Genomic DNA, 24,192 nt, shown 5'->3' with positions numbered 1-24,192 from the left:
GGGAAAGAGGGGGACGAAGAGAAGGCAGACATGCACGGCGGGGCACCTGAAATATTCACCTCGGAATCAGCACAGACCTTCCCGGTCAGGCATCCTGATAGATTCTCTCCCCACCGGCCGGACAATGTGGTACCACCAGCACCACAGACCCCACGGCGGAGCCGGGATCACAACTGGAAACAGCTGGGGACAACGGAGTGCTCGACAACCTGCGGGAAAGGTGAGCTCATGTGCGGGCTAGGAGGGTCTCTGCAGATCCCCGAGCAGGAGTGGGGAACATGCAGGTAGGCCCCAGGCACATGGCAAAGCTTCCCCTCCTTGAGCCTGACTGTGAGATTGCTCGTTAGTGTGAGGCTGTGTTGGGGGTCCCCAAGACCACCCTCAGGCTCAGTGATCCACTCGAAGGACTTAGAGAACTCAGAAAACCTGCTGTGCTCATGGTTACAATTTGTAACAAGGCTGTAGCCTAACGAAGTCTGTTTATGCAGCAAAGGGTACAACACACCAGTGGGAGCATAGGGCATCTCTCCAACGGAAAGAAAAGATCCAGTAATAGGATTTAGGGGGAAAGGTGGAGTCTAGGTGAAATTTAAATAAAGCAGGGTTGTGGACTTCCCTGGTGGTGCAGTGGTTAAGAATCCACCTGCCAATGCAGGGGATATGGGTTCGAGCCCTGGTCTGGGAATATCCCACATGCCACAGAGCAACTAAGCCCGAGCGCCACAACTACTGAGCCTGTGCCCCAGAGCCTGTGAGCCACAACTACTGAGCCTGTGTGCCACAACTACTGAAGCCCGCATGCCTAGAGCCTGTGCTCCACAACAAGAGAAGCCACTGCGATGAGAAGCCCACACACCACAAGGAAGAGTAGCCCCCACTCGCCGCAACTAGAGAAAGTCTGCGTGCAGCAACAAAGACCCAATGCAGCCAAAAATAAAATAAATTAATTTATCGAAATAAATAAATAAAGCAGCAGAGTTGTGATAGGCTTGAAGCAAAGCCTGGCTGTGTGTAAAAGGGTCAGTATCAGTCTGGACTGTGATGTGGACTCATGGTCCTGTGTCCTTGAACACTCAAAGGCAAGATAGATGTGGGATGTGGTGTCCAGAATCCCCTGACCTGCCTGATGTTCTGCACCTGGGTTGGAAATTGATGCTGCTTTTCTGTTCCAGGTGCCTTAGATCCTCATTGCAAGGATATGTATAACTATGCAGTCATGATTTCCTTCATATACATGGTGATAGCATCCTGCTTGTAGTAAAGTGCTATTTGTGACTGTAAAACAGCTGTTCTTCGAGGGGAGGTTACCATAGAAACAGAGGCTGTATCCCTGAGGAGTTTCTGCAACTGGGAAACTGATACCTCCAGCATATTGGTTTGGGGATTTTTTTTCCTTTTCTTCAAGAGACTTGCATCTGAGAGTACAAAACTTGGAAACGATGGCATAATCAACACATGGAAAAATCTTTCACAACCACCTTTAACACTTTTATCTTTTTCATAAGAGCACTGACTTAGTAGCTTTTGAGAATCGAATTTAAGTCTTTGGTTCCTCTTGGGGTCTGGAGCCGTTCCTGCCTGGAATCTTTGCTGGTTCCATGATGGCTTCATAACTGGAGTGCTGATTTATGGAGGTTTTATTGTGCTTATACTTAATACTTGTGCAGAGAATGTGAACTGGAGAGTCATTGTGCCAACTTCTCTTATAAGCCTTATGAGGGAAAGTTAAATGCCTGTTAAGTGTGTCTTAAAAGAGGCAGAAAGCTAGAGATAATTATGCATTAAGGCCAAAATCAGTTTAGTGAGGGTCTGTCCATGACGCCATAGAGGTAAGCAGTGTGAAATGAAATGTGCTTGACGTAGGAGCCCAGGACCAAAAGGTTTTTTTGTGTTTTTTTTTTTTTTTGCGGTACGCGGGCCTCTCACTGTTGTGGCCTCTCCCGCTGCGGAGCACAGGCTCCCGACGCGCAGGCTCAGCGGCCACGGCTCACGGGCCCAGCCGCTCCGCGGCACGTGGGATCTTCCCGGACCGGGGCACGAACCCGTGTCCCCTGCATCGGCAGGCGGACTCTCAACCACTGCGCCACCAGGGAAGCCCCCAAAGGTAATTTGGTAGTGCTGAAATAGTCTACCATTTAGGTAGTGGTGTGATGCCTACTAACGGAAACAGATACACTCAGAACTAGGTGAGATCAGGTGAAAACAGATACACTCAGAACTAGGTGAAAACTAGGTGAAAGGATAAAGATTGTTGTCATGTGGTTAGATATCAAGGGTGGCATGTATAGAAGAGTCTCCTCCATTTCATGTCTTTAAAGACAGCCTGGCCCAGCCTTTCCAGTAGGATGAGATGTAGGCCTGTCTGGAGACCATAAGGCATTGCATTGTGGACACAGTGGGACAAGGACAAGAGCACGTGCCATTTGCCATGCACCCTGCGTGCTGCTCACCCAGCCTTGTGTTCACTGAACTCATCCAGGCGGTCATTCAACGGTCTGTATCTGTTCTGTACCAAGCATGATGGAGGGACCCCTTTGCTCCCTCTAAGGTTTGCTCCCAGCCAGCGATGGCCTCAGAGATGTCAGGGCAGGGAGGCAGTGTGGATGCACAAAACACTTAGCTCATCTCATGGTTGTCTGTGGTAGTGACAAGTGTGCCGTGACCAAGAAATTCTGAGCCTGCCAGGGCTGTCCATCTCTATTCTGCACAACCCAAGTCCACTTGCCTCGTGATCTCATCATTTTCCCCACACAAACCCTCTCCCAAACCCTCCTCCAGCCTTTCCTGGCAACACGCACCAGACCACACATTTCTGTGCCTCTCAGATTAAAATTCCAGCATCATGATAGCATGATCACAGTGGGGAGCCCTGTCACTGGTGTACAAGAGAGGCCCATACTCTGTCCAGTCACTGCCCGGACCTCTGTTTATCTGGTCAAACTCCTGGCTTGGCCCAGTTGATCCCTTACGTTCCAAGACTAGAGTTATTTAATTTTTTCTTTCTTATTTTGTCCATCTCTCCACCATGCCTCACTGACCTCTACACGGTCCCCTGAATTCACTGACTTACCTCATTTAATGTCCAGTGATTACCTGTGATACAGTCCCCCCTCCAACGTAACATACTTTTGTTTAGATCAACACGTTGAACGTACAGCCCAACCAAACTGATCCCAGATTGTTCCTGCTACCTGAAGCCCAGCCAGCACCTGACCTCCCCACCCCACTCTTGCTGGCTAGCACTTAGAGGGCTAATTGTATGGCAGGCTTGGACAATGAAGAGGTGGCCAGGCACCATTCTGAGTGATAGTCTCCTTTTCTGCAGAAATATAAACTGACCCAGAGAAAGAAACCTTTTCGGTCATTGGAGTCAAGAACTATAGATCTAGTGTTTTCCCACCATCGGAGACAGAAAGAGTACCTCTGAGTTTATTTCCTTGGCTAAACGCTGGAACTGGACCAGGGGCAAGGCAGGCAGTGGCTAAAGTGCACACAGCCCCAAACAGGACCCATCTTTCCAAGGCACAGAGCATTCCTAGGGTAACTTGTATCCTTTCAGCTACAGATATTCAATTCCCCCCTCATTAGTGCCAAGCAGTTGGGGTAGTTACTTTTGCCTTCCAATCCACAAACGTGTAAGTAGAAAAGTTAAACCCACATGGTCTGATGGGAAAGGGATGGGCTGAATAATGAAATTTTTACTTAAGCCCTTATTAGCTGCATCCCAATGAGTATCCTGCAAGCTGTGAACTGAATCTTATTCATCTTTGTAACTCAGCACAATGTCCTTAATGTTTGTTGAATTTCATTAAAAATCTCTTCTTAATGGAAGCAGATATGTTACCGGACAAAATTTAATTCCACAAAAGTTTTTGCTTCCTATTAATTTTATAGCCAGTACTGCTTTTTTTTTTTTTAACATCTTTATTGGAGTATAATTGTTTTACAATGGTGTGTTAGTTTCTGCTGTATAACAAAGTGACTCAGCTATACATATACATACATCCCCATATCTCCTCCCTCTTGCGTCTCCCTCCCACCCTCCCTATCCCACCCCTCTAGGTGGTCACAAAGCACCGAGCTGATCTCCCTATGCTATGCGTAGTACTGCTTTTTACTCAGCTAATAATTATGCTTAATTGGAACATTATTTTAAAATAATGGTCTCAAGTTATAGCTGCATTGTAAATGTTTATGCCCATAGTAGTTTAAACAAACGATTGTTTCTGATTCAAAACTGTCTTACAAACTGTCATGTTTTTTACAAGAACTACTTTCTGGCTCGGTGTGTCCCACAAAATCAGCTTAAAGAAGCATTGGAACACTTCGCGGCTGCTGAAATATTTAGAGACACATTCAAAGTTATCCCTCTAGTTACAATTAAAATTATAGCAAGTTGAAGTTAAGAAACTCTAAATGCCTGGCCAATTAGCAACAGAGCTGAGACAAAGCTGTAGCCTAAATGCCAGTGTTCTGCCCAGCGGGACCCAGCTACTGGCCTAGACTGGGGCCGGGGGTGGGTGGAGTGGGTGCACAGTCATTTATGAAAAAGCATCTTACTCTCCAGATGCTCGGGTTGCGCCTTCCCCCAGTTACTGTTCTTTGTAAACACCCAGTAGTAATACTTCATTGCTGCCACCAGGGGGTAGCAGAGAGAGAGAGAGGCAGGCCAAATTGAATCAGTTTTGGTTTTGTTTTTTCCAGTTGAGAGCTAGAAATTTCACTGAACAAACTTTGACTTTTTCTCCAAAATAGATTATGCCTTATTAAGTATGAAACATGAGGCTGGGCTTTAAAACAAACAAAAAAACAGGCAGTCAGTATTTTTTTTTTTAGCAAAGTAACAAAAACAAATGTTAGACCTCTGATAAATATTCACTCAACAAACTTTTATGGAGCACTTACTTCCCTGCTGTACTGGGGTTACAGGGTTGAGCAAGCACTAGTCCTGTCCCCTAGAAACTCACCATCTCATAGGAGGCAGACATATACTCAAATAACCAAAATTCCACTGGATCAGTCCTTTACTGGGGGAATGTGTAAAATGATTTACAAAGGCGAAGCCAGCTGCTTTTCTAGCCTCTCTTGAATCTTCTTACTTCTCTGCCCCAACCTGACTGTTGCTTCAACATACCTGGCTCTCGCAGGCCGGTTTGCCATGAACTTTTGTTCCAGTTCCGTGGCCTGGACAGAGCCCCCCTCCAAGACAGACGTGTGCACAGCTACCCAAAACCAACCCTCTCTCTGCAAAACCCTCTCTCTTTCATGTCTGCGGAAAACCTTCAAGAAGTTATTATTTGTGTTCATTTTATAATCAGTCCCCCGCCTATCGATCTTTCTTGTTGTCTTGAACTCTTAGGGGAATTGTTTTTATCTGCCTCTGAACATGTTCAAACCATGTCCACAAATAGATTATAAGGCCTTTGCGGGCAGGAACTATTCCTGCTCTTCTTTGCCCCGGACAGTGCCTAGGAAAGCCCTTGTGCAGGAGTTGCGTGTAAACTCAGGAATAGAGGAGTGTGTGTGTGTGTGTGTGTGTGTGTGTGTGTGTGAATCGTTCTGTTTCTGAGGCTTTTCTTCATCAGCATCTGGATCTCTGCGCATCTGCATTCATAGGCCAGCATTAGAGTGTGTTCTCCTTGTCCCTGCAGGATCACAGTACCCTGTTTTTCGCTGTGTGAACAGAAACACTCACGAAGAGGTTCCTGAGAGCTACTGTGACTCGAGCATGAAGCCGACCCCGGAGGAGGAACCCTGCAACATCTTCCCTTGCCCAGCCTTGTAAGAGGGCCTCTGCCTGTTTTCAGCTCACTTCTAGTTGCTTGTGCATAGGACCCTAGTAGTAGATGTAATCTAATTTTTAAACCAGCCTACATCTGATTTAGAAACAGGAGACTTAGTCTATGCATAAAATGCAATCTGTTTAGCAAGCGCACCTGTCTTTCAGGATCCACACAGGAGCTCATAGCCTTTAACTGGTCAGCCCACTCCCAGGAAGCCTTTGGGGAACTGGAGAAATTAGGTTTTAGCTGGCAAGGAAAACAAAGAGGGAAGCAAAGAGTTACAATCCAGTGCAGTCAGTGCTCAGGTGAGCTGTGTACGGAGAGAGACTAATGTAAGTCACAAATACATCTGCTTGGGGAGTGTCTCAGGAGAGGTCTTGGTTTAGTTATTGAATAATAAATAGGACACTTTTAGAAGGACAAGGAGGGAAAGCCCTGAAAGGGGTCAAAACATAATTCTCAAACTAATAAGAACATAATTCTCATCCTAAGACATAGTGCCCATGTGCCAATGTCTTATTCAAGGAAATGACAAAGGAGCATAACAGAGGAGAATATGTGGAACTGATGTGTAAAATAGTTCATGAAAAATAACAAAGGTTGGAAGAAGATTTCTAAGTTAGTTCCAAAGTGGGTTAATGTTCTACACGGTAATAAAACTCATCTTTGGAGTTATTTTTCTGACTAGATAAACATCTTTCGTACCTTCTTGGTTTTCTGTAAGTTTACGGAATCTGGGCCCTAATCACTGCTAAAGAGAATATGGAACAGAGCCACATTCTTTATGGAGTCAGATGGCCTTAGGCAGACTGCCAGGCACTGCTCTGGGCTGGGGATCACCCATAACAATTCTGATGCTTCTTTGTAAGTTGGCTTGGTCAACTTCTGTGTAAGATGCTCTCTTCCTGTTGACTGAAGTGACCGGTCCCTCTCGATCTCTCGTTCCTGAGCTAGCTGGGACATCGGGGAGTGGTCTGAGTGCAGCAAAACCTGTGGCCTGGGCATGCAGCACCGCCAGGTTCTGTGTCGCCAGGTGTATGCCAACCGCAGCCTGACGGTGCAGCCCTACCGCTGCCAGCACCTGGAGAAGCCCGAGACCACCAGCACCTGCCAGCTCAAGATCTGCAGCGAGTGGCAGATCCGGACGGACTGGACCTCGGTACGCAGCAGGCCAGCCTGCTCTGGAGCTCCCCCTCCAAGACCTACCGCCACCCTCCTGCCTCCCCCCTCCAAGACCTGACGTGGGAGAACCCTGGATTCTCCAGGAGGACCCATCCTGTGGGGTTCTGGAAGGACTATTCTGCAAACCATAGCATGTGCTGATAGGGCCATCCTATCATCCTGATAGACTTAAGGGCCAACTTTCAGGGTGAGCCCATGGGAGCCGTGTGCACACAGGTGTCCTCTCTCTCCTGTGTCACGGTGGAGTGAAGGCTGGCAAAGGCTGCTAGAGCCAACTCCTCCTTCCAGTCGTGCTCTCCCATTTTATAGATGGCAAAACTGAGGCCCAGAGGATCAAAGTAGGCAAGACATCCAAGCAGATCTTAGAGAGAAGGCATGTGATGTTTTCAGGCTGGGATCCTCCCCAGGTAGCATCGCTTGAGAGGGGACCCGGCAACCCAGGGGTCTTGCCCCACCCCGTCCTCTGCTCAGGTGGCGGGTAACGAGGACGAGGGCACCCTGACCAGAGGGGCCCTCAGAGCTGGCACTGCCCGGTGCGCTGATGTGCGCTTGCTGTGTTTTAGTGCTCGGTGCCCTGTGGAGTGGGGCAGAGGACCCGCGATGTGAAGTGTGTGAGCAACATTGGGGACGTCGTCGATGACGAGGAATGCAACATGAAACTCCGGCCCAACGACATTGAGAACTGCGACATGGGACCCTGCGCCAAGAGCTGGTTCCTGACGGAGTGGAGCGAGAGGGTGAGCGTGCCGCACGGCGGGCGGGTGGGACCAAGTCTGCTGGTCTGAGGGGCAGGAGCCATGCATTACGACTTGCCCCAAACCACGTAGAGACGAATCGCTAGCTTGGAATCCCAAAGGTGATTTCTGACTTTGGGGAAAAACCCAGAGGTGAACTACTGTAGGCTTTCTATCCTTCTATGAAGACTGAGGGCCTCCAAGATCGAGACGTGGGTATGAAAGAATTCATTTAATTCTCCTTAGCACATCACACGAGTATTAAATAATGAAATTCTAAATAAAGTGAGGGATTACATCACACCTTTCCTACATCTTGGACGTGCCTGGCATAGAGCAGGCACTCAGCAAATGACAGGCCGCCTTCCCTGCTTCTTACAAACTCAAAACCAATCCCACCATTCCCCTCCCCAGTAGCGCAGCCGCCTTAGGGTCCCTGGTGTCAGGTGTCAAGGATGAACTCCAAGGCGTATATGGTTCATCATTAGCCCACCAGTTACCTGTGTACAAGGGAAGCCATTAAGAAATTGAATTCATCTATCAAAGACAAAAATAAGAGTTATATCAGAAGAGAGAGGGATTCTGGAGTTGGATGGTGGTGATGGTCGCACAACAATGTGAATGTACTTAATGCCACTGACTTGTACTCTTAAAAAATGATTAATACGGTAAATTTTATGTTATGTGTATTTTACCACAATTTTAAAAAAATGTTAGGGAAAAATACTAAGCAAAATTCGAGGATGTACGTTGGGGTAAAGGAGTGAGCGGGGAAGGAGTTAAGGAGTTTCGCCTGCCTTTTCTTGTGGAAGCTGTTGACTGGCTGGCAGTAGGCATATTCTGACCAGCGCAGCTGGACTGCTCATCAGATGAACAGTTTCTGGGTTTCTGGATTCTTCAGAAGACCTTGGAAGTTTAACTGGGATGGAGACATTAGTGGCTGCCTCTGTCCTTAGTGCCTCCCTCCCAATTAGGCCAGGTCTGCACCATTTCCCTTAGCAGAATCCCTCAGGGTGCTTCCAAACTGTAATGTGCCTACAAATCCCTGGAAACCTTGTTACAGTGCAGACTCTGAGTCATCCTGCCAGGAATGTGTCCCTGTACCAGCTGTCCAGGTGAGCATAGGTCACACAGATAGCAGGGATATTAACACTGATCTGTCCAGTTCCCAGGCCCAGCTCTCCCTTTATTTCAGGCCACCTCCCAATACTCCTATAGCTGTGGCCCTCGGGGACTGGAACCATCTGCCTTAGTATCAGGCAGCAATGTCTTGTGACAGACTTCAGCCGTCCTTTCCCAGACCAGTCCAAACTCAGCTACTAGCAGGCAGATGGTGTGCCCGAGTTTTTGTGCTCTCACTATTCTGCTGCTGAATAGATTTTCGAAATCGAAAGCCAAAACAGTAGTCTGACAAGTGTAAGTGTGTTAATCACAGCCATGGGACAGGCTATTTGGAAAGAAGACTGTCCCTGAAAATCTAGGACAGAGTGCCATACTGATATCCCGTAATGGAGGAAAGCGTGCCTGAGAAGTGGTCAGAGGTTTCCAGGAGAAAGAGGTGGTAGGGAAATGCGGTGTCGTTCGCATCCTTTGAGAGTGGCTTCAGAATACCTGGGGAGGCCTCCCCTCTAAGGCGCCCCTTGCTGTCTCGCAGTGCTCGGCAGAGTGTGGGGCTGGAGTGCGGACACGCTCAGTGGTGTGCATGACCAACCACGTCAGCAGCCTGCCGCTGGAGGGCTGCGGGAGCAACCGGCCAGTGGAGGCCACGCCGTGTGACAACGGGCCCTGCACGGGCGAGGTGGAGTGGTTTGCGGGAAGCTGGAGTCAGGTGAGTGGCCGGAACCGGGTGTGTCTGTCCATCCCCTGACCTATTTCTGGGTCAGGGAATAGGGCTCGGTGTATCCCGGGGGTGCCTGGTGGGTTTGAACCCCAGCTGTGCTACCCATGACCCTGGAGAAGCTACTTATGCTTTTGGAGCCTCATTTGGTCAACAGTAGTTATTCTTGATTAATTTGTGAAGACCCTCTTTCCAAACAAGGTCAGATGCTGAGGTACGGAGGTTAGGATTTAAACATATGAACTCTTGGGGGACACAGTTCAACCCATAACTGGTATATAGTTCTATCATTATTGACAAACATTACTGTCGTGTTACTACCACCACGATCAAGATATAGAACAGTTCCATTGCCCACCAAAATTCTCCTGTGCCTTTGTGGTCAACTTTTTCCTTCAAACCTGGCACCTGGCATCCACTCGTCTGTTTCTGTCCTCATAATCTTGCATTTTCCAAAATTTCATATTACTGTATATAACAGTATGTAGCCTTTTGAGTCAGCTCCCTTTTGCTTATATGTAATACACATGCGTTTGAGATTTATTCATATTGTTTCATATATCAATAGTTCATTCTGTTTGTGGCTGAGTGGTGTTCCATTGTATGGGTATACTACACTTGTTGATTCCCAAGTTGAGGGACACTTCAGTGTTTGGTGATTTTGAATAAAGCCATTTTAACTTTCATGTACAGTTTTTTATGGGTGCATAAGTTTTCATTTCACCTGGGTCAATGCCTAGGAGTGGAATTGCTGAGTTGTGTAGTAAATGTTTTTTTAATTTAATACAGAGCTCCAAGCTCTTCCAGAGTGGCTGTACCCTTTTATATTCCTGTGAGTAATGTCTAAAAGTTCTAGTTCCTCTGTATCATCAGATCATGGTATTGTCTGAGTTGTTTTTGTTTTTGTTTCTTTTTTGCCATTTTAACAGATATTGGTGATATCTCAAAAAAAAAAAAAAAACCCAGTAGTTATTGAGCACCTACTATGTGCTCTTCTCTCTAAGCCCTTGGGATACATCATTGAGCAAAACAAATATCCCTGCCCTCAGGAAGCTTATGGTCCAGCATGGTTTCCTTGTCTATAAAATGCCAATAATGAAGCACATTATGAGGTTATTTTTAGAAGAAATGAAGTAACGTGTACCAAGTGTGTAGTGCAGTGCCTGACATACAATAAACACATAATAAATTGTAGCTTCTAGTGCTATTATTGTTAATAAAGTCAGTTTTGTCTGTATTTGAGTGTCAAAAGCAGAAATAGATATGATCCAGCAATCCCACTTCTGGGTATATATCCAAAGGGAAGAAAATCATTATCTGGGAGTGATATCTGCACTGCCCAGCCCCCCGCCATGTTCGTAGTATTGTTCACAATAGCCAAGGTATGGAAATAATCTAAGTGTCTGTCGACAGATGAATGGATAAAGAAAATGTGGTATTTGTTTATAATGGAATATTATTCAGCCTTTAAAAAGGAAGGAAATCCTGCCATTAGCAACAACATGGATGGACTTGGAGGGCATTATGCTAAGTGAAATAAACCAGACACAGAAAAGCAAATACTGCATGGTATCACTTATATGTGAGATCTGAAAAAAAAAAAGTCAAACTCAGGAAAGCAGAGTTGAATGATGGTTGCCAGGGGCTGGGGGTGGGGGATATAGGAAGAGGTTGGTAAAGGGTTCAAACTTTCAGTTATAAGATGAATAAGTTCTGGGGATCTAATGTACAACATGGTGACTATAGTAGCTAATACTGTATTGTATACTGTAATTTACTAAACGAGTAGAACTTAAGTGTTGTCATGTATACACACAAAAAAGGTAAATATGCGAAATGATGGATGTGTTAACTTGACTGTAAGAATCCTTTCGCAATGTACGTGTATACCATATCATCATGTGCATACTTTCAATATATTACAATTTTATTTGTCAATTATATCTCAACAAAGCTGGGGGAACGAAGCAGAGACAGAAAAAGTGAAGTTTTGTTCATTATGAAGAACCAATAATACCAAATGCCTCAATAAAGTAACTTAATTGATTAACTAATTTTTCCTTAGGGTTCCAAAATTGAACATGAACCCCCTAAAATCATTCCCTCTTTGCCCCGTTATGATTACCATCAGTATTTTGAGTTCTTGGGCCGTTTAGTATTTGGCTCCCAGGGCTGGCTGGTTCTCCAAAGACTTGCTGGCTGATGATCATGATTTACACATTATCTGGACCTCTGGCTCCATATAGAATTTTATTTCTTTTAAGTAGCTTTAAAAACAGACCCTGAAAAGAAATGGACTGCCTTGTCCTTGTAAATCAACACAACCCCTTTGGAAAGCAGTTTGGCAATAAAAGTCAAGAACCATAAAAATGTTCATTTGCCTTCACCCAGTCACCCCACTCCTGGGGATTCATTTTAAGGAAATAATTAGCAGGAGAAAAAAAAGTTTTTTCAACAGAGATGTTCATGACAGCAGGATGGTTAGGGATATTATGGTATATCGTAACTCATTAAGATACGTAACAAGAACAATGATAATTAGGAAGATGTGGAAAGTACATATAATATAAAGGCAAGTGAAAAACAGAATATGAAAGTATATGAACCCTATCTCAACCGCTTCAAAGTATAGTTTTTTATATAAACAACATGGGCAAGTATTTTCTTCTCAAATTTCCTTAATATTTTTATAATACAAAGTGTAAAATATTTTAAAATTCAAAAAAGAAAGAATTCAAGTACTTCCAATGCTACCCAAGTCGATATCAGAGTTAGACATACTTGATAACAGATCCCAGTTCTGTGTCGCCTTAGTTCTCTGAGTTGGGGCAGGTAATTTAACCTCTCTGAGCCTGTTTCCTTATCCAAATATGAGGATAATGATATTTAGACTTTTTAGAGTTGCTATTGGGTTTTCATTAGACACTGTATATAAAAGGGTCATTGCTGGGCTTCCCTGGTGGCGCAGTGGTTGAGAGTCCGCCTGCCGATGTAGGGGACACGGGTTCGTGCCCCGGTCTGGGAGGATCCCATATGCCGCGGAGCGGCTGGGCCTGTGGGCCATAGCCGCTGAGCCTGTGCGTCCGGAGCCTGTGCTCCGCAACGGGAGAGGCCACAACAGTGAGAGGCCCGCGTACCACAAATAATAATTATAATAAAATAAAAAATTTTTAAAATAAAAGGGTCATTGCTTAGGACATGGGGAGTACTTAATAAATATTAGTTCCCTTTCTCCATGTTTATTATTTTTTCTGCCAATGTTTCTGTCTCATTGTTGGTAGCAAAACACCTAGGATCTAAACCTCAAAGATAATTCAGAAGTGGACTGTGTATGGGACACTAATCACACCAAGTATTCATGGAAACTGAGGCAATGGGAAGAATCCTGTGTGAAATCGTAATACTGGATCATAACAGCCTTCACACAGAGAAGATAAACAGTGCAGTTCGACTCACATGTCCACCAATGTCTGAGGAAGAAGAAAGGGGAGCAGGATTCAGGTCTTTTTTTTTTTTTGCGGTACGCGTGCCTCTCACCGCTGTGGCCTCTCCCGTTGCGGAGCACAGGCTCAGGACGCGCAGTTTCAGCATCCCTGGCTCATGGGCCCAGCCGCTCCGCGGCATGTGGGATCCTCCCGGACCGGGGCACGAACCCGTGTCCCCTGCATCGGCAGGCGGACTCTCATCCACTGCGCCACCAGGGAAGCCCGATTCAGGTCTTTTTTACCTGTGGGCGTCCTGTTGACTCCAGACCTACTCAGAGAACTGAGAGTCGCATGAATCCTGGTGAAGGCAGCATTTATCTCTGCTAAGATTAGAAACATGGAATTTATTGCCTGTCATCCAAAGGGTCAGGACATGATTGATTGTGGACAAGGTTTTCGTTCTGAATTTATAAGACTATCAGAGCCTGCTGGCACCTCCCTGCCCTGGGAATTTGATATTATCCCCAAAGAAAATGAAATAGAGCATGCTTATTTGTTGAAAGTAAGTCTTAAACATTAACTGACTTCAGGATATAAAAATAAATGTTCCTTCCAGACACGTGGTTTGAATGAGAGTTGGCCTCTTGAACACCCCACTGGCCCGGTCACAGTGATTAGTCCAGGATGGACATGTGACCCAAGCCGAGCCAAATGGAGTCCTTTCCTGGGACTTTTCATGTGGACTTAGGGGAAGAGACTCCCTGGGAAGTTATGAGCACAGGTGCTAGCAGTGGTCCTCTTGAGGCTGATGGAGAAGCCAGCCCAAGAGAATGAGACCTGTCAGGCTTAGGGAGTCTTTTTCTACTCTGGAGACAAAGTAGCCCAACTCTTATTCATAAGATATTCCACCAGGTCTATTATTCATGCGCAGATGCTTTCTTTCTTCCCTGTCAATTCTGGGTTTACTTCACCCTTAGATTGTCTTAGTTCTTGTGAGGGATTGGGGGGATGGTTCTTTCACAGTCTTTAGCTATTAAGAGCAGCCTTCTTGTCTGTCCCTGTGTCTGGATCACATTTACTCTCTAACATCTGAGCAGACAGTCCCAAAACTAAGAAGCCTTGTAGTTTTCTGGATGTCTGTGAAGATGGCAGAAAAAAGGCACAAAGTGGAAATTGCTCATGGAGATGTTTATTATGCCCTGTGTGAATAATCCATAGTCTGTTGCCTTGGGTTTGGGGTACTTTTGCTGGGTAGCGACGTGGGTTTTTCCACCCTGTTTTTATTTCGCCATGTGCCTGCATACAGCAGCAAGGATAATACTGAGTTTCAGCTGTAGACATTTTTACAGGCTATTCATAAATGCAATAGCTTCTTTAAAGTCTTTAAAAGTATATAGATCACAGCTTGTAAAATTTTGTAATCAAAAGGTATTAAGAGTACACCTAACAGGAACAAAAAACATTTTACAAAGTAATAGATACTAAATAGAATAACTTATAGGCGGTTACATGCATCGTATTTCCATAACCTAACACAATGAACCAAGACGTGTAATTATCTGACTGGCTTCTTCGTGGCCGCAACCCCAGCGAGCTTCAGCTCCAAGTAAGAAGCCAGGGGATTGGACTCCACGGACAAAGGCTTCCTGCTGGCTGCCCTGTTGGGAGCAGAGCGCTGACCAGGGGACATTGTCCCAAGTCTGTGGTCTTCTCAGCTTTGTGTGTCCCAAAGAATTTTAATGCAGCCCTTCATCCAGAGGCATGCAGACTCTGGGAAATGAATTCATTCCCAGTTCCCTCCCCTAAAAGACCAGCAGATAAACTAGAATGTTAGTTCATTGTTTTACAGTGAGAGGTGTCAAGAGTCTACCAGACAAAACCAAATTGACTGGCTGGTATCTTCTGTGGGAAAGCCTACGGGACACTATCTCACTCACATTTCACCGAGGGTGCCAGGATCTCAGCATCCAGCATCCTCAAGCTGTGAGAACTCGGGGCACCCACTCTCCATTCCAGACACAGAAGTGTTAGGAAAACTGGAATCTGTGTGCAACTTTTCCTCCAGAAGTGTTTTCCGGGCACCCTCGGGCTCTTCCTCACTGAATCAATGATGGTAAGCTCTGGTAAACATCGCTCAATGGATGGTAGTTCTCGTCCCCTTTCCGTCATGTGGCACCCATCTTTCTCTCCTTCTTTCTCCAGTGTTCCATCGAATGTGGGAGTGGGACCCAACAGAGGGAGGTGATTTGTGTTAGGAAGAACGCTGACACCTTTGAAGTGCTGGACCCCTATGAATGTTCCTTCCTGGAGAGACCCCCCAGCCAGCAATCCTGCCACCTCAAGCCCTGCGGAGCCAAATGGTTTAACACAGAATGGAGCATGGTAAGTCCCGGTGCTTTTGGTAGAGGTTGTGTTAGTACATCATTATGCTTCCCCCCTCCCCCCACACTGTTGAGCCACCTACTGGGTACCAGGCACTAGGCTCAGCCCTTGAGTAGATTCCCTGCAGCAATCAGCTCTACTTGGTCACAGCCAGGGTGCCCTGGACTCAGCCTGCTTGGCGGGGAGTGGGGAGCCTGAGACTGGGACAATCTTGATTTCTAAACTATAGAGGCCATAAAATAGTGACTCTCAAATTTTTGTGTGCATAAGAATCAGAGGGGATCTGTTTGAAACGGCCGATTCTGGGTCCACCGTGGCCAAGGAATTTGCTCCTTAGGTGAGTTGGCTGCAGGTGTAACCAACATTTTGAGAAATACTGCTGCGGAGGTTTGATGGCTGAAAGGATTCAGGGATGCTGTTGAGAATACAACATCATGAAGTGATCTTGTTATAAATCCCACTGGAGGAATTTCTGTCAGGCCTCCATACCTGTGTGTGTGTGTGTGTGTGTGTTGTACACTTTTTTTAAAATCCTATAGACAATATGGATTATGGGACTGATCCTGTTTTTCTCTTTGAATTGGCTACTAGGAAACTCAGAGCCAAAACTGTGGCCCATCTCTGAGAGAGAGTTTATCAGAATATACAAAGTGACTTATAGGTGCTAATGTTCTCTGGCTTCTCTTTCTCTTTCCTACTTTTATCTTCTTTTTACCCCAGTTTCCTCACTTTTTTTTTTTTGCGGTATGCGGGCCTCTCACTGTTGTGGCCTCTCCCATTGCGGAGCACAGGCTCCAGACGCGCAGGCTCAGTGGCCATGGCTCACGGGCCCAGCCGCTCCGCAGCATGTGGGATCCTCCCGGACCGGGGCACGAACCCGTGTCCCCTGAATCAGCAGGCGGACTCTCAACCACTGCGCCACCAGGGAAGCCCTCCTCACTTATTGTTTATCTTGTGGCCCTCTTATGTATTTCTTAAGCCATCTCAAATCCTTTTTGTACGGAAGGAGGGTAAATGAAGAAAGACAGAGCTACAGAGAGACAGAGTGAATAGAGAACTAGGTTAGTAAGGAATGAAATGGAAAAGGATGGAAACAGTGATAAAATTCTTTTTTTTTTTCAAGTGAAAGAGTTTATTGTTAAGAAACTTCCTAAAACAGAAAAATTCTTCAGGTCATCATTCCCAGTGACCATTTCATATGACTTGGACACAAGGGGACCAGTGTTCGTTCTGCTTTTTGTCAGGGAAGATCGTCAAGCAGTGGCTGTAGGTGAGTCCAGAGTAGAGGCCAGAGCTTTCCTCAAAATCATTCAAAGGTGATCAAAGGGATTTTCTTATAAAATATGTGGATAAAAGCTGAGAATTTTCAGACAGTGTATGACAGCCATTTGGGTATGTGGTGAACCACACCTTGGATGCAAATGGGAATAAAGGAGGTGTTGAGTTTCAAAGATGTTTTGCCAACTTCTGGGAAATACCATTTTATTATTGTGATATTGGCCAAGGCCCTTGAGAAAGCAGGAACAGATCACTATTTTCTTCTGCCATTCTGCTTAGAGAGTCTAGAAAGGGCCAAACTCACCAGGCCACCAACTCCAAAGACACCTGCCTTGCCTGGGAACAACCCAGACGTCCCTCAGCATGTCAGTGGATAAACAAAATGCAGTGCGTCCAAACAATGGGGTACCACTCAGCAGCAAGAACGAATGAACTGATACCTCCCACGACTTGGAGGAACTTCAGATGCATTTTGCTACATGAAAGAAAGACCCCCCCAAAAAACTGTATGTTGTATGATTACATTTACATAATATTCTGTAAAAGGAAAAACTATAGGCACAGAGACCAGATCAGTGATTGCCAGAGGATGGAGCAGGGTGAATCTCACTACAAAGGGACAACACAAGAGGATTTGTTGTGTGTGATGAAAGTTCTGTCTTGTTTGCAGTGGGAAATACATGACTCTCTGAATTTGTCAAAACTCAGAACTGTGCACCACAAAAACTGAATTTTTCTGCATGTGAATTTAAAAATAAATAAGTGAACTGAAACTAATATGAAATATATAGTTGCTATAGTAGCAAAGATGATGGAAGCAAGACATTTTTTAATTTACCTTGTTTTATAAATTTGAGTTTGGAACTAAGGAAATATTTTATATACTTATAAAACAGGGACTTCCCTGGTGGTGCAGTGGTTAAGAATCCTCCTGCCAACGCAGGAGACACAGGTTCGAGCCCTGGTCCAGGAGGATGCCACATGCCACAGAGCAGCTAAGCCCGTGCTCCATAACTACTGAGCCTGCGCTCTAGAGCCCACGTGCCACAACTACTGAAGCCCACGCACCTAGAGCCTGTGCTCCACAGCAAGAGAAGCCACCACATTGAGAAGCCCGTGCGCCGTAACAAAGAGTAGCCCCTGCACGCCACAACTAAGGAAAGCCCACGCACAGCAACGAAGACCCAACGCAGCCAAAAAAAAACATTTTTTTAACAAAATTATTCTTTTTAAAAAAGAAATCCCTAAAAATGGAAAATGCAATGAAACAAATTAACCTAAATATGTATGCAGTTGGTGGCATCAGCACCCTTGCATGTTGGCTGTAAACCACAGTAATTTGACTGTCCATCCGTAAGGACAAAAAGGACTGCAGAAAAATGTTTGTATTGTTTGCAATAATCACATTTTTAGTGATAGCTGGTATCCTGTGTTCTGAGATGATTGGTTGTATAATGGGTGATAAAGTAAATGAATAATCTACTTTATGGTACTGTGATAATATATGTACCAGTAAATATGCTAGTATGATAGTATAACTCTATTACCCCCAGTATCCTTGGGAAATAGGATTCTCAACTTAGGAGAAAGAAGATACAGACCAAAAGTAGAAGAGATTTAAGTGAAAATCCTGTTGTCCTGAATTTGACTTAGAAATATCAGTATGAACTCACAAATTAATTTATCTTAAAAAAATTTTTTCCCTGTTTTATCCACTGAAAGAGCCTGGAAACAATGACCAACCCAGTAGCAAACGGCATGCCTATCAGCCAGAATACGGTTTCAAAATGCCACTCCCCACTAAAAGGAACCAAGAATTCTTAGAGAAATGGCTGATTCCAGGTCTGTGACTGTTATAGGTATAAATTAGATCGGGATGTCTTTTCATACCAGGTAGCAAGGAGATTCTTAAAGACGAGTTCATGTCCAAAGGGCTCAAGAACCAATTTTTGGGCTCCTGATAGCCATTGATGGGGCATCAGTGAGCATCAGTAAAAATAATAACTACCGGGCTTCCCTGGTGGCGCAGTGGTTGAGAGTCCTCCTGCCGATGCAGGGGACACGGGTTCATGCCCCGGTCCGGGAGGATCCCACATGCCGCGGAGCGGCTGGGCCTGTGAGCCATGGCTGCTGAGCCTGCGCGTCCGGAGCCTGTGCTCCGCAACGGGAGAGGCCACAACAGTGAGAGGCCCGCGTACCGCGAAAAGAAAATTAATAATAATAATAATAATAACTACCATGGATTTAATGAAATACATCACATATGTTTAAATCCATCCATCTATAATAAGTTTGTAATGATAAAAAAAAACTAATTAGAGGTTCCACCATTGGAGGATGTTAGGGGAACCAACTCATTATTCTGAAAACTGATAAATAAAAGAAAATAGTCAAGAATTTACCCTGTCTCTCCTAAACAAGCCATACCACTGGGTAACCAGAGAGTAAATATATGTGAGGAAGGGGTAGGGATTCTTTAGATTCTCAGCTTATAAAAGAAGAAGAGGTGTTAGGATATTATCACCATTTTTCAATCCCAAATGAACTAATGGATCTGCTCATCAGTGGCTGCTGGCCACCCCCAAAGAGAGACAACCATACACATCCTATGAAGCGGTCTCACCACAAACAATCAAATCTGCACCTGTTAAGGCCTCTTCTGGATCCAATTTCCAATTTACAGGAAATGTGGAAGACAGAGGAACATGTCAAACTGTACCATGGGGATGCAGTCAGCAAAATCCTGACTATGGGAAACTCTACAGGACAAATGACTCAGTTCCTCCAACAAATAAAGTATAAGGGGGAAGAAACACCGGGGAGGGGAACCCGTGGATTAAGGGTTGTAAAAGGCATGTCAACCAGCTGCAATATACAGACCTGATCCCCTCCAAAAACAACTCTATTAAAAAAATTGAGATTCACAAGGCAAATGGAAATAGGAACACTGAATATATCTTTGAAGATAAGGAACTATTGTTGATTTCTAGGTGTAATAATGGTATCGTGGTAATTTTTTAAGAGTCTTTGTTTTTTAGAGCTACAGACAGAAATATTATGGAAGAAGTGATATGATATCTAGATCTGCTTTAAAATAATGGACCTGGGTGGGTACAGACGAGATGTGGCTAGCCATGAGTGGATGCGTGTTGAAGCTGGTTGCTAGGTGCAGGGGAGTTTAATACTCTGTCTCCTTTGGTAGATGTCTGAAATTTTCCAATATCTGTCTTCTCCCGTGTGCTGAGCTAATGGGCTGTCAAGAAATCTAACTTTCTTCCTTTCCCCGGGCAGTGTTCCAAGAGCTGCCAGGGCGGCTTCCGCGTCCGGGAAGTGCGCTGTCTGTCTGATGAGATGACCCTAAGTAATCTCTGTGACCCTCAGTTGAAACCAGAAGAGAAAGAATCTTGTAACCCTCAGGACTGCGTCCCTGAAGTTGGTAAGTAGGGAGTCCTATCTTGGAGTAAAATATTCATCTTTCTTAAGCTCCGTCCTGTTCTCTGGTATGAAAATGCCAGATTCATCTAGGTCTGTGACCTTGTGCCTAGTCATGGAGTTGAAGGGGGTCAGCAGCCTTTGGGTATCTATTTCATAGTTTAAGGTGCCTGTTGATAACACAGATGGCGATCCAAGCCACCCATCAACAGATAAACTTACATGGGAATTGATTAAAATGGCAATGCACTCAGAGATTTGGTTCCAGCATCCTTATGGCCAAAGTAGATAGATTTCAACTGCATGTTTAAAGAAGAAAAAAATATAAGCTCTCAGCCCACGCTCACACCTCCCATCAATAATAAACAGCAGGACCAGGATGAAGAGCCACACCCACCGCCCTTTCTTCTTCCCTAAGTCCAGGCTGCCCCTCGTGCTCAGAGAGTCTTTTCTGTTCTCCTCTGCAGATGAAAACTGCAAGGACAGGTACTACAACTGCAACGTGGTGGTCCAGGCCAGGCTCTGCGTCTACAACTACTACAAGACCGCCTGCTGCGTCTCCTGCACGCGCGTGGCCAACAGGCACTCGGGCTTCCTGGGGAGCAGATAACACCCCGCTCCGCAGCCATGGTCAGGGAGTCTGTGAGCAGTGGGACTGGCTGACTGCTGCCCCTCCTGGGGGCTCCCTGGCCTGTGGAGCTGCCAGCCAACTTAGCACCCCACCTTCATAAAGTGTACACACGGTGCCCAGGAGCAAGGTCACAGTTGTCCTTTGAGCATCACCGTGAACTGCTGACCCTTCCTTCAGAAACCTGGCACCTGCGCTCTCTGCAGACCGAGCGGTGGGGACTGCATGCAGCTCTCGGCTGACTCCCGTCCTGGCACTTTCTAAGTCAGCAGTCAGGCCCTGTCTGGGCACTGCCTAGCCCCAGTGCTGCTGGCCTTTCTAATAGCAGCGCCCCTTGGAGAATCAGAGGAGACAGTCCCCCCACCCCAGAGCCCCCCTAAGCCTTGCTAAGATGCCTGCATCCCTCTGTTACCTCAGCCCGCCTGTGCCTATTTTTACTCTCAAAGACATTAGGCTCTTTTCCAGCCTTGTGACACAGATATCTCATGCCAGTTTAGAGCTTTATTGTTTTGCAGGTGTATTCAGAGATATTAGCTCATTAGCGGCTGTGAGCACAGCGCTCCAGAATGGGAGTCAGGGAATGAATCTTGTCCCCATTTTACTGACAAGGAAACTGAGACTAAACTTAGGTAACCTACCTGCCACGTTATCAGGTAATTGACCCATTTCAGTGACAGAGCTGAGTCCTGACCCCAGTTGTCTGACCACAAAGCCCTCACCCGGAGGCCTGTCCAGAAGGCTTAGGTCTGCAGTATGTGGCTTCATTTCAGACCTAGAGGCTGAGAAGTTTCCCATTCAGCAAACAAAGCCCAGACCTTTGAATTCTTTCCTTGGGCCAAAAGTCAAGTCTTTATCTCCTGTGCTCAGTTGTTTCAGGAGTCTGTTTCTTTTTTCCCTTCCCCCACAAAGTCACAGGTCCTGGTGACAGGACTCTGCACAGTTTCTTAAACCCCATCCTTAATGGAACTATGCCATGAGGTAAGAAAGCCATTGGGGTAGAAAGGTGATTGCCTGAAATTCTGATTCCTCTCCCCAGTGGTACATGCCGCCCATGGAATCCTACATTGTGGACCCTTTGGCCTTTTGTCTCCCAGAGCAGATTTCCAGAGCACACAGCTCTGTCCCCTGGGCTCTCACCCCTTCCTCAGCCATCTCTCCTGGGTCCTTCCCCACACATCGCCCAGTGGAAAGTCTAACCATCCTGTCCCAGCAAAAGCCCTATATTTATATTAGGCAGAGTCTCCCTTGGGTCTTTCTGGTTTGTTTTGCAGATGTCTCTCTATGACTTTGTATCCCTCCCTTCCCCCATGACTCACAACCCATATTCCCCCTCCCAGATGTGAGCACTAAGATCTATATTAATGCAGCCAGCCTGGGAAAAGGGGCTGTGAACTCCACGATGGCCCCAGCGGCAGAGTCTTCCCTGATTCACTTCACATAACTCTGTAGTTCCCGAGGCCTCTGGCTGGAAGGGGTATGCAGTGCATATGAAAGATGAGCTGTATGCAAAATCAGTGAGGATAAAGAAGGGGGGACAGGAGCAAGGTCACAGTTGTCCTTTGAGCAACATATATATATATATAAGTATATATATATATATTTATATATATATAAAGAATATATATAAGAATATATATATTCTTACACCCACTAAGAAAAATAATCAGGCTGAACAAATTGGAAGCATATAGAAAATTTATCTTATTTAGTACTGTGGTCCTGGGCGTATTTCCCTTTCAAAGCAAGCATTTGCTTTGAAATTCATAGCAACTGAGTTTCTCCCGTGAGCCCTTTAACCCAAAAATCTGCTAATTTGATGATGATTTGCAGCTTCTGGAAGCAGTGTCACCAGCTCAGTCTTGCACACTCCGGTAGGTTCCCACTACCCTTGAGCTTTCAGAAATTCTATTTGACCTTTTTATGTGACCTTCACTTTCTGGAGAGCCCCAGCCATCGTTTCCCCCAAAGCACCCTATCTCTCCTGATCCTTACGTAACTCATGCAATAAGCAGTAGGACAGAGGCCCAGATTCCTGTGCCCACCAAGTAAAGACAGACCAGAGAGGCCAAGCATCTGGCTGGTTTCCATCCAGCACCCGCTCTTTCCTTCTCGCCACTTGCCTTTGCTTCTTGTCCCAAGGAGGCTTTCCTTTATGCAACTGCTCTCAGATGTTGCTGTACAAGCCAGTCATTTGAAGGATTCTTTGGAGGAAGCTTTCTTTACCTGCTGGAGGGCAGAGCAAGATCAATGGGTGGAAGAGCAGAAAGGCTGATTTCAGCTCAGATTGTGGGAAAAACCTTCTAGCCATCCAGGCTGCCCAGCGCAACAGAGGTATGGTGTCCTAATGAGTGAGCTCTCCAGCCTAAAAGGGATCTCTCCACCAAGTGGGAGGTGAGCATCCTGGGTCCTTCCAACTCAGGATTCTCACGACTGGGCTGGGGCAGTGACAGCTTTGTCTCTTTGACATCCAGCAGTGTCCTGTGGCTCCTAAATGTCACCTAAAAGTTCTTTAAAGGGACAGTGGTCCTCTCATGAGAACGGCCATCCTGCCCGTTGTGGAATTGGATAGGAGCAAATAAATCAAGCCCCTGTCTTCAGGGAAAAGAAGTACTGAAACTAGGGGTCTTTTTTCTCTTGCAACAAATAGTTGAGTTAATCTTGGAATTCATTTATGTCTGGAAAGCTTATAAATTGCTAGATGAGGGGTTTTATCAGCTTGACTTGGAAATCCAATTTTTACTAATCTCCTTGTTTCTTATATCAACGTCTAAATGCCTTTGTTCTTAGTACAACACACATGATAATGTCCTTTAGTATTTTCAGTGACAATGTCCCTTTCTCCCTCCAGAGATGCCTCTTTCTCATTTTCTTGTCCCCTTATCTCACCCTCTCCTTCCCATGACCCACCATCTCATTCTCAGTCCTCTGCCTTGTCCCTTAACTGGCTATGATGCAGAAATGAAATTTACATTTTAATACAGCTTTTTTTCTGTGTACCAGATTGCCTCAGTCCCTGCTCTGAATTTTGAAATTAGATAAATTAAAGCTGTTCTGTGTTTTTCTCACAAAAAAATCAACAAAACTGCAAACAGAAATAGTTTGCTTTTTTTTTTACTATCACTTATTAGAAAAGGAAAGTGTGCCCCTTGCAGCCTAGGCAAAAGCCATTCAGTGCAGCCCATCCTCCCCATCTCACGTGGACTCGCCTTTCTCCCCTTAGAAAAGGAACAGCATAAGAAATAGGGCATTAAAAAAAAAAAAAAAAATCTTGTAAACTCGGCCACTAGATGGCGTCAGTTCATTTCATTAACGGCGGGTACAGTGCCCCCTGCGTGCGAGCTGGTGGGGAAGCCAGATGAGCAGGGCCAGTGCCCGCCCTAGAGGAGCTGCAGGGTGACAGAAGCGCTCAGAACTGTCCCCATCTGTCCCGTTGCCTTAATTCTCTGGCCCAGGGCTCTTGGAGTGTGTATTGTTTACTCACCCTCAAAGTGTTTAACATTCAACACTCTTT

General features: G+C 45.6%; 1 protein-coding gene across 1 annotated transcript in view; it reads left to right on the top strand.

Moving 5' to 3' along the window:
• Positions 1-20,663, top strand: part of THSD4 (thrombospondin type 1 domain containing 4) — a 566,919-nt gene extending 546,256 nt beyond the window's left edge. The window contains 9 exon segments of the mRNA XM_007467843.1: positions 1-2; positions 4-220; positions 5,652-5,781; positions 6,738-6,942; positions 7,529-7,702; positions 9,354-9,527; positions 15,164-15,343; positions 19,913-20,057; positions 20,521-20,663. The exon segment at positions 1-2 is cut by the window's left edge and continues 57 nt beyond it. Coding sequence (XP_007467905.1) covers positions 1-2; positions 4-220; positions 5,652-5,781; positions 6,738-6,942; positions 7,529-7,702; positions 9,354-9,527; positions 15,164-15,343; positions 19,913-20,057; positions 20,521-20,663 — 1,370 coding nt within the window.
• Positions 20,664-24,192: the final 3,529 nt, after the last annotated feature.

This window comes from Lipotes vexillifer, unplaced genomic scaffold (assembly GCF_000442215.2).
Source record: "Lipotes vexillifer unplaced genomic scaffold, Lipotes_vexillifer_v1.1 scaffold792, whole genome shotgun sequence".
Classification (NCBI taxonomy): Eukaryota; Metazoa; Chordata; class Mammalia; order Artiodactyla; family Lipotidae; genus Lipotes; species Lipotes vexillifer.
The sequence above is the reverse complement of the archived record's forward strand: the minus strand, read 5'-3'. Positions and strand labels throughout refer to the sequence as shown.